This window comes from Salvelinus alpinus, chromosome 8 (genome assembly GCF_045679555.1).
Source record: "Salvelinus alpinus chromosome 8, SLU_Salpinus.1, whole genome shotgun sequence".
In the NCBI taxonomy this organism is placed as follows: Eukaryota; Metazoa; Chordata; class Actinopteri; order Salmoniformes; family Salmonidae; genus Salvelinus; species Salvelinus alpinus.
The window spans coordinates 31,161,961-31,172,613 of NC_092093.1; the positions used below are offsets into that span (position 1 = coordinate 31,161,961).

General features: G+C 41.2%; 1 protein-coding gene across 5 annotated transcripts; it reads left to right on the forward strand.

Moving 5' to 3' along the window:
* The first annotated feature begins 342 nt into the window (after nt 1-342).
* Nucleotides 343-10,175, forward strand: LOC139582922 (neuromedin-B receptor-like). Of its 5 annotated transcripts, none has more exons than XM_071413391.1 (4): nt 641-926; nt 1,150-1,356; nt 5,079-5,424; nt 9,510-10,175. In XM_071413391.1, exons 1-4 carry the CDS (start codon nt 712-714, stop codon nt 9,891-9,893), a joined length of 1,152 nt encoding a protein of 383 aa, XP_071269492.1. In that variant the 5' UTR covers nt 641-711; the 3' UTR covers nt 9,894-10,175. The 5 variants fall into 5 exon arrangements, with proteins under 5 accessions (XP_071269495.1, XP_071269492.1, XP_071269494.1 ...); XM_071413395.1 differs by having other exon boundaries at nt 855-926; nt 1,230-1,356; XM_071413394.1 differs by lacking the exons at nt 641-926; nt 1,150-1,356 and adding an exon at nt 343-495.
* The last annotated feature ends 478 nt before the right edge of the window (nt 10,176-10,653 follow it).

The window sequence follows — 10,653 nt, forward strand, 5'->3', positions numbered from 1 at the left end:
ACTTTACGACCAAAATGATTCTATTTACACAGTCAATTTTGACACTAGAATAAATGTTTCTGACTAATATCGATGCCACATTGGCCGTTTTTATATCCGATAAGATGTGTATTACGTTTTCAGTTGCGCTTTGATAGATGTGACCAACTCTCTTATTAACTAATTTATTAGCCTATTTATATTGTTCCTAACATCAGTCATGTCCAGAGGTATTAACATTTAGCAGCCTTCAATGGCTTTCTTTTAACTCCTGTATGGGGAATAAGCCAGCGAAACGTTCGTTTATGTTCTGATTTAGGCTACTTCACTCCCCCCTCGAATTACCTCTGCGTCTCTCCCCTAACTTTACCACCCTCACTGCTTTCCGTATGTGTGGCATTTCTACAACCCTTCACTTTCCCCAAAGAAGGACACCATACAGCTCTTACAGATGCGGCGGCCTGATAATGAAACACCTGCACAGGAGATCAACATCCTGCTCACTTTGAACAATGAGTGGGTTCAGTTTCGAAAAATAACTTATTGGATTTTCCTTAATAGACCCAAAGAAAACCTCATCCTAATTCACACATCTTTCCAAGCACAGCTTTCTCATCCTAAACGTGACAATTGTATTTGGTGCTAATACAGTAGCCTAGTATAGCCTATAGTTTATTCCGTTTATATTCGATAAACTTACCACTATGAAACGGTATGTGAGTAGCATTGACAATGCTACACATCACACGCAAAACTGGTGTGACTTCTTTTTCCGTCATCGTTGCTGTAGGCTACGCTATGCGTGTTGAAAAAGTGCCTCCTTTTGCGCTTCAGTCATTGTGGCTCGAGTCGCGCAACACTGACATTTCAGCACTTTCTTGGAGGGGCAGCTACCGCGCCTCAGACTTGCCTTGGAAAACGGTCATCTTCGGTGCCATTTTATCAAGGTGATTATTGTACAAATCCCTGAGAAGCAATGGATAATATTTTAGATAACGTATCTTTTACTGGACATTCTGTCTTTTATAACTTTACTGACGATTGGATACCTGCTGAAAGAGAAACTATTGATTTTATCATAAGATGTGTCATACCGACTGTGTATATTCTGATCATAACGATTGGGTTGTTGGGGAACATTACCTTGGTTAAGATTTTTATCACCAACAGTGCAATGAGGAGCGTCCCCAACATATTTATTTCGAGTTTGGCAGCTGGGGATCTTTTGCTTTTGGTCACTTGTGTTCCAGTGGATGCGTTCAGATACTTCTTTGAGGAGTGGATCTTCGGTGTTGTGGCTTGCAAACTAATTCCGGTCATTCAACTCACTTCAGTCGGGGTCTCGGTGTTCACTCTCACTGCACTAAGCGCGGACAGGTAAGATGAAGAGTAGGATAATGTGAAATATCCTTAATGCCAATATTGTTATTTATACTGTACCTAACTTACGTCATTGTAAATGGTATGGCAATTGCATGCTAACGTGATAGAACAATTAACATACAGTGCCTTCGGGAATGTATTCAGACCCCTTTTCCCACATTTTGTTACGTTACAGACTTATTCGAAAATGGATCAAATATTTTTTCCCTCAGCAATCTACACACAGTACCCCATAATGACAAATCGAAGACAGTTTAGATATATTTGCAAATGTATACAAATAAATACCTTATTTACATGGGTATTCTGCTTTTGCTATTAGACTCGAAATTAAGCTCAGGTGCATCCTGTTTACATTGATCATCCTTGATATGTTTCTACAACTTGATTGGAGTCCACCTGTGGTAAATTCAATTGATTGAACATGATTTGGAAAGGCACACACCTGTCTATACAAATAAGGTCCCACAGTTGATAGTGCATGTCAGCAAAAACCAAGCCATGAGGTCGAAGGAATTGTCAGTAGAGCTCAGAGACAGGATTGTGTCGAGGCACATGTCTGCAGCATTTAAGGTCCCCAAAAACACAGTGGCCCCCATCATTCTTAAATGGAAGAAGTTTGGAACCACCAAGACTCTTCCTGGAGCTGGCCGCTTGGCCAAACTGAGCGATCGAGGGAGAAGGGCCTTGGTCAGGGAGGTGACCAAGAACCCGATGGTCCCTCTGACAGAGCTCTAGAGTTCCTCTGCGGAGATGGGAAACCTTCCAGAAAGACAACCATCTCTGCAGCACTCCACCAATCAGGCCTTTATGGTAGAGTGGCCAGACGGAAGCCACTCCTCAGTAAAAAGCACATTGTAGCCCACTTGCAGTTTGCCAAAAGGCACCTAAATACTCTGACCATGAGAAACAATATTCTCTGGTCTGATGAAACCAAGATTGAACTCTTTGGTCTGAATGCCAAACGTCACATCTGGAGGAAACCTGGAACCATCCCTATGGTGAAGCATGGTAGTGGCAGCATCATGCTGTGGGGATGTTTTTCAGCGGCAGGGACTGGGAAACTAGTCAGGATCGAGGGAAAGATGAATGGAGCAAAGTACAGTGAGATCCTTGATGAAAACCTGTTCTAGTCTGCTCAGGACCTCAGACTGGGTCGAAGGTTCACCTTCCAACAGGTCAATGACTCTAAGAACACAGCCAAGACAACGCAGGAGTGGCTTCGGGACAAGTCTAAATGTCCTTGAGGGGCCCAGCTAGAGCCTGGACTTGAAACCAATCGAACATCTCTGGAGCGACCTGAAAATAGCTGTGTAGCAACGCTCCCCATCCAACCTGACAGAGCTTGAGAGGATCTGCAGAGACGAATGGGAGAAACTCCCCAAATACAGGTGTGCCACGCTTGTAGTGTCATACCCAAGAAGACTAAATGCTGTAATCACTGCCAAAGGTGCTTCAACAAAGTACAGAGTAAAGGGTCTGAATACTTATGTAAATGTGATATTTCAGGTTTTTATTTAATAAATTAACAAACATTTCTAAACCAGTTTTTGCTTTGTCATTATGGGGTATTGTGTGTAGACTGATGAGGAAAAATCTATTTTAGAATAAGGCTGTAACGTAACAAAATGTGGAAAAAGTCAAGGGGTCTGAATACTTTCCGAAGCCACTGTATGTAATTATTAATGATTAATCAGTTGTTATGACTCTGATTATTTTTAATGACAAGTGTCTGATCCCTAAACTATATCCCCAAGTGTTATCATAATTGAATCCTGGGCAATTGTCACTGACAAATTTGTTCATTTTTTGATTGACAGACCAAGTGTATCCCCAGAATTATTTTAAAGGGATCAAATAGCGTACACCTGCTGGTTGTACTAACTTCAATAAGCCCAGTTTGTGTTATATTGTTTTATTCAGGTGAGACACGTGGTTAAATGGCCAGTTATCTTCCCTGGAAGGAGCAGCATGAATGCTGAGATTGGAATAGATTGATACATGAGACATTCAGGAGGCGTCACAGTCAGATGTATCTGCACAGAGCATCATTTACTGTCTGCGTGTGGATGGTTAAAAGGGCAAACATGCCCGCATCTTTGTTTGGGACCTTAATTTGACCCAGCCCCCACTTTCCTTTCCTCTCCTCCACATACCCTCACCAAGACCACTAGTGCTTGGAGACATTGACCTTCTCAAGTGACCATTCTATACCCCCACAAATAGCTTGTCTTCTGGTATTAAGAGCTCCTTCCTCGGCTAAAAGTTCACTGATGTCATGAAAATTCATGGGCTGCCAAATATTGATTTAGTAATTTTTTTTAATTATTATTATCAAATTAAAGCCCATGTGATTTTCTGATAAAAAATAATACCCCATTGTGCAGGCCATGATAGGGGTCAGAAGATGGTGCAGGGCTTTGTAATTAGCCTTTATGTCACTGACCGTAATCCAGAGCGATATCAGTTGGAGGAAATGTTTGGCTGTGTCACTCTTCACCGGAAATGACCATGACCGTTGGTCATCCCTGTCACTAGGAGCTATTAGGACAGCCATATGGTGAGATTACAGTCTACAGCTGTTCTCTCTATGGTCTGCCTAGTCCATTTGAGCATGTAATGTGAGCAATGAAAAATACACCATTTATATGCTTACCCTATGTGATGGCTTTAAAGAATGTAATCTTGTTAGCACTCCTTTGGGCGCTTGCTCTCAAGCATAAAAACACAAAGAAGTGGGATTACAGCGGTTTACTACAATAAATGCATAAGCCCAGCCTTGTTTTCTCTGGTGAGATATCAAAGACTGTCAGTTTTTCTGCGCTTGTCTGTTCTTGCCTGAGGCAGCATGGTCTTTGACTATGGGATATTTCTACAGGGGCAGAGGGCAGCGGAGGCTGGTGTAACAGCACAGTCAAGGGCTTCCAATGGAGATTCTCCTCCAAACCAGACATTTTATCAGCAGAAATATCATTTAGAAAACTGTCAGAAGGTGAAAAATCTTCCATCATTGAAGCATAAAAAACGCCTTCATGCCCTGTGGAGCACACTTCCTCTGTTGCACCCTCATTTAATATATTTCTTCCCATTATATGACTTAGCAGGAATGGATTATTCTGTGCACATAGCACTTGAGTGTTGATTTACACAGGAGATAAGTCCAAAGTCTAACCTTCAAATGAGTTGTATTGATCAGCTTGTAAACATTTTGGTTTCAACATTTAGATGCACTTTGGGAGCAGTGCAGGAACACATTGCTGTTTCAGTTGAATAATTAGAATTTCATTCAGGGGCAATTATTGTAATTAATGTGGGTTTGTTGTAGTCAGGACAGTAATTAATTAGCTAGTGCAATCATAATGCACTTCATAAGTCTCCTACATGTTTACAATATCACCAACAATCTATGAAGCTACTATTCTGTGCCAATGGACTCAGAGATGCCATGTCTTTGTCAAAACCTCTTAATTTTGCAAAGAGGAAGAAAGTTAATTAGATTGATTAAATATAATCACAATAGCAAGTCGCTCTGGATATGAGCGTCTGCTAAATGATTAAAATGTAAATGTAAATGATATTTCAATTTACACGAGGAAATTAGAGCAGTAAGGACATCTGGACATTTAATTGCATGAAAAATACTGCTTTTAATGTAATTTCAAAGGATCAAGATGAAGGAGCACTAATATTTTTCTATGGTTTTGTTGTGTTTCCAGGTACAAAGCCATTGTGAATCCTATGGACATCCAGACATCCAGTGCTGTGTTCTGGACATGTCTGAAAGCTGTGTCCATCTGGGTGATCTCCGTCCTCTTGGCGGTGCCCGAGGCCATCTTCTCCCAGGTAGTGCACATCCAGGACAAGAATGTGACCTTCACCGCCTGCGTGCCCTATCCCCTTTCCAACGACATGCATCCCAAGATCCACTCCATCCTCATATTCCTGGTGTACTTCCTGATTCCCCTGGGGATCATCTCTGTGTACTACTTCCACATCGCCAGGACTCTGGTCAAGAGTGCTCACGACATGCCTGGGGAGATCAGTGAGCACACAAAGAGACAGGTAGGTAACAACAACAGCAACATGTTGCTGCCTGTATCTCAAACATGTCACAAATGAGGTTTGGCTGTTGCAGTTGTGGTTATTTGGAATGCTGGACGGTATATTAAGAACATCAGGTAACTTACAGGATGTCTTTGGCTGCTAGAGTGCATGTTAAGTGAGAGTACACGTTTGAAGTCAAAGAAACTGAACTGCATCACATGTTTTCTCACTATTTTTGACATAACTCTGGAACCCTTGTTACAGGTTTTCATGGAAGGAGGCTCTATCTAGATTTTAATGCAGATATTTCCATATGTAGCCTAATACACCAAGTAAATATTTAAAGTTTGTAAAGGGCAAGTACAGGACATTGACAAGATGTATCACTGATTGTTGCATGGATGCTTGATCTTTACTGTCTACAGGGGTAATAAATGACAGGTCAGAGGAAGGGTGAGGTAAATCATAAATGTAAGCAATGATCTGGTCGACTACATTTAATTGAGAGTCCATTGACCAAAGCATAGTAAATCAGATGCTTCTTTGCCATTAAGAACGTCCAATGAATCATCAAACAAATGGGCTTGAATCCAGATCAGGACCCACCCAGAGCATGAGTAAACAGATGCAGTCCAAAACCAAAACCCAGCTTCCAATCACTGACATCCTGACTCAGACCTGGACCTGAACCCAAGTCATAATATATTCAAGTAGCCTCAGGAGCTTGTTGACACTGACCAATGTGAGGTTGTCATCAACAATGATCAATACATAGTAAACACTAGTGATGAGTGGTGCTGGAAGGCCTCCCTGTGTTGTCTTATTTACAGTCAGTAGGTCCTCCAGTTGAGGGAGCCCTAACCGTCCACTCATTTATAATGTTAGACAACAAGAGGGCTGGGTCCCACTATCTTTTAGACTAGATACAGATTTATACTAGATTCACTGGGTGCGACACATAAAAATACAAGAAGCCTGGAGGATGACCGAATCATTGCACTTAAGCTTCCACTGTCTCTGCCTCACAGTAATCCCAACTAATCAATGTTATTGTCTCTAGATTTGTTTATGTTTTTTTGTATTTGAAATCAAATTAAATGAGTTAATTATCTGGGTGTACCTTTGGATTAGAAGGACAACACAGACTATTGACGTGGTGCATTGTGGTTGTGTTCTATTAGACTTGAGATTGGGCTGTGGAGATTGGGCTGTAGAGGCTCAAGTTTCATTAAGAAGAAAACTCTGATAGCATCAGTCCCTATTGAAAAGTAGAAATGTATTTAACATTAATTATATGACAAGCTGCAGAAGCCTGATTAAAGACAGGCTAGAGAGAGTGTGTGTTTGTGTGTGTGTGAGAGAGAGAGAAGACGAGAGAGAGAGAGAATATGCAGACTAAACATGATTCTGGTAAGACATTACAAAATATTTATTGAATCACTATCACATCTAACAGGCATGACTTTATGAATAGTTATAGTAACAGTGGTCTTACTGTACTACTGTACTACTGTACAGTAAATTTTCAGTAAAGGCATTAGAAATAGGGCTTCTAGATATCATCTAATCTTTTTTTCTTTTGATTTACTCCTGAATAGAGATGGGTCCCTCCAATTTTTTACATAGATTTACAATTTAATATGAACAATAATGCTGTCCAGGCAGACACTGCTAGTGAATATGATTTCAGACATGATATGTATGAATGAAAAGATACAGTCCAACCATCTCCCTTTGCCAGGGGCTGTGTTATGCTGTTATGATAACTAACAGTCGGTCTGAGGGCATGACATCTCCGTCTACTTCTCTGTTATTAAAATAGTTTCTACTGATCCAATGCTACAGCTGTTTTACTAACCACATCAACTACATTCTATTTCAATGAAGCCCTTTATCTACTTCCCAGAGTCAGATGAACTTGTGGATACCATTTCTACAGTATGTCTCTGCGTACAGTAAGTTAGAGGTAGTTTTGTGATGGGATGCCTATGGCAGCTGGCCAGTCATTGTGCTAACGCTTGTTAGCAATTGCGCTAACGCAAGTTAGCAACTTCCTTCAAACTGCACCCAGAGACATAAACATGGTAGACCAGTTCATCTGTGTCTGGGGATGCAGATAAAGGGCTTCATTGCCAAAATCCCGAAGTATCCATTTAAAAACAATTGAAATGTTCACCACTTAAAAACAATTGAAATGTTCACCACGTTCTCATCAACTTAGACAAAAATGTAGAGCTTATGAAATCTTAGTTTACTCCTCTGCTTTTCAAATCTTTACTTCATGTAACATGAGCATCTCATTTATAATTAATACCCCACACTTCTTGCAGAGACCAGCGAATACAACAATGAATAACTAACTGTGATGTGAAAATGCAGAAAATGTTAAGTTTACCTATGAAAGATTGTTGATACTGTGCCAAATCAAACAAAATTAATAAATTTGATATCCCTATCAATGGTTAGCTTTACTATCTTACCAGATATAACAGCTTGCTATTGACTTACCTTTTAATACTCTTCTGAATAATTTGAAGTCCACTTCAATACAAGATACTGTCATGAACAAAATAAAGTCAAATGATCGTGCCGTTTTCTTCTGTTGAAAAACCTAAAAGGATCTTGGGAAGAGTGCCAGGATCACTTGACTTGACTTGATAGCTGGCTGCCAATGACTGGCGAGCTAAATCATGACATTTACCCAGGCTATTAAACTTACACAGGGTTGATTTTCAGAGCGCCATCTCCTGCTCACCTCACTGATAAGTTCAAATAGGTAGACTTGAAACTATTTTCAAACAATCTTAGCAGTACTCAGAAGCAATAGTCCTGCCATCAGTACTATTTGCCAGCCACTCTACTGTGGAATGAAGTATTGATTGGACTGGACATTTTACTTTCACATTTCCGCTTACGGTGAAAGGTTCTCACAGTAAAGATATCTATGACACTCCCTTATGTCGGGATACACTACACGAATTCGCCACGTTTTTGCCATCCCCGAAAATGTTCACGATCGGAGTAAAATTCTATGAAATTGGGCTAGGATCATTACATCGCGACTCGCGTAGTTTGAGCGGGTGAAGGACTCACAGATGATACATGTTCCGTTCTCCAGACCCCTGTCGGATGTCCTGAAATATTTTGATCGTGCATCTTGCAGTATGTGCAGTGCTACGACGCGATTGGGCAAGGACTACTGCCAATAGCCAATGAGCACTCAGCATGTGATACCAAAACAATGATCGCAAAGCGAGAAGGAACAACAAACAACACGCACGGTGCGGACGGGGGTGATGAAAGTCAGATTGCTGGAGCTGTGGAGAGAACGCAGCTGCCTTTTCAGTATTACCTACCTCTGTGTCCTACCATGGCACAAACAACACATATATTGAATAGCAAGTATCTAGCATGCTAACTATAGGCTATAACTTTAATAAAACATGGTATATTACTTCCAATTCCCTCTGTAGAAAGTCCATACTTTCCATATCTGCCGAACCTTTTGCGAGTCCACATTCTGCGCCTTCCGTTTCTTTTCATGTTTCTGCACATAATAATGGGCACTTGCGCTGCTGGTGCTAGCACATGCAGAGAACGAATAGGCCTACACCTCAGCAGTGTAGGTAGCCTACAGTATGTCGGCTGATGTAGCCTCAAACAAATCGCAGAATGTGGATACAAAACTGAAGCGCATGCTGTAGTACAATCAAGATTTTAATTTGGTAACATTGCAGTGTGACATGTAATAATTGTAAAATGCTAAATCCTATGTACGGTGTGGGAAGGCCTTAGATTGCACTTCAGTCAGCTCTCTAAGGGAGTACTGGTGGCTCTTGCTTGTGTGTTTGTTCATACTTGTTTGGTGTCTCTGGTAGATACTCTATTGAAACTGAAGGACAATAGCCATACTACTTGTAGCCTGTGCAAAATACAGAAGAGAGTGATTTGGACAAATTGTATTTTGTAGGCCTTCTGTATGCCTTCTGGAGGGAGGCCTTCTGTATTTTGTACTCTGTAATCCTTCTGGAAGATTGACAGGGTGTTATGTTGAATATCATCATGTATAAACACTACATATTTATTTTCTTTCTTTTTCCAAGATGGAGACGAGAAAACGGCTGGCCAAAATTGTTCTGGTTTTCGTGGGCCTCTTCGCTCTTTGCTGGTTCCCCAACCATGTCTTGTACATGTACCGCTCCTTCAACTACCGTCAGATCGACTCCTCTCTGTCGCACCTCATCATCACCCTGCTAGCCCGGGTGCTAAGCTTCTCCAGCTCCTGTGTCAACCCGTTTGCCCTCTACCTGCTGAGCGAGAGCTTCCGCAGGCACTTCAACAGCTCACTGCACTGCAAGAGGAAGCCCCACCACGAACGTAACACTAGCTACCTGCAGCACACCTCGGCCATAAGAATGACCTCCATCAAGAAGACCACCCCTACTGTCATCAACGGACATGGCAACAGCCAGGAGGTCACTCTGTAGGTTTAGGATGTCACCTGATGACATGTAAGTGGTGGGAGTGGCACCAAAAAAAGTTCCGTGCAAAGCTTTACAAGGTGAACTATTATGAAAAGGTCATGCATGTGTGTTGAACAGAAAATGCTTTGTTTGAAGCTGTCTTGTCTATACATTCCCCACAAAGCCACATATCACTGCTGATGAGATGATCACCCATGAATTGAACGTATACGGACATGTTGTCAACAAATCTCTTGAGAGATTCCGGTATCAAAGGTGAAATAAATAAAAAATACAATAAATCCACAATGTTCCATTTTTCATGTTTTGTTGTGTCAATCTGATACATGTTTCACTTTACACCGTTTTCATAGATATGTACTGTCTGCGAAGCATGCTGTCCAAACTGCAAACCCAAAGAGCAGGTAGTTGCTCCCGCGGCAGGAAATCTATGTCCCTGTGTTTTTATTTATTTATTTCACCTTTATTTAACCAGGTAGGCTAGTTGAGAACAAGTTCTCATTTGCAACTGCGACCTGGCCAAGATAAAGCAAAGCAGTTCGACACATACAACAACACAGAGTTAAACATGGAATAAACAAACATACAATCAATAATACAGTAGGAAAATCTATATACAGCATGTGCAAATGAGGTCGGATAAGAGTTAAGGTAATAAATAGGCCATGGTGGCAAAGTAATTACAATATAGCAATTAAACACTGGAATGGTAGGATGTCCAGAGGATGAATGTGCAAGTTGAGATACTGGGGTGCAAAGGAGC

What these genes read in the sequence shown, in the direction of transcription:
- LOC139582922 (XM_071413391.1), top strand. Translation starts at nt 712, where the DNA reads ATGCTACACATCACACGCAAAACTGGTGTGACTTCTTTTTCCGTCATC. An exon ending in TTCGGTGCCATTTTATCAAG is followed by an intron (nt 927 to 1,149) that starts GTGATTATTGTA and finishes TATCACCAACAG; the next exon opens with TGCAATGAGGAGCGTCCCCA. An exon ending in ACTGCACTAAGCGCGGACAG is followed by an intron (nt 1,357 to 5,078) that starts GTAAGATGAAGA and finishes TTGTGTTTCCAG; the next exon opens with GTACAAAGCCATTGTGAATC.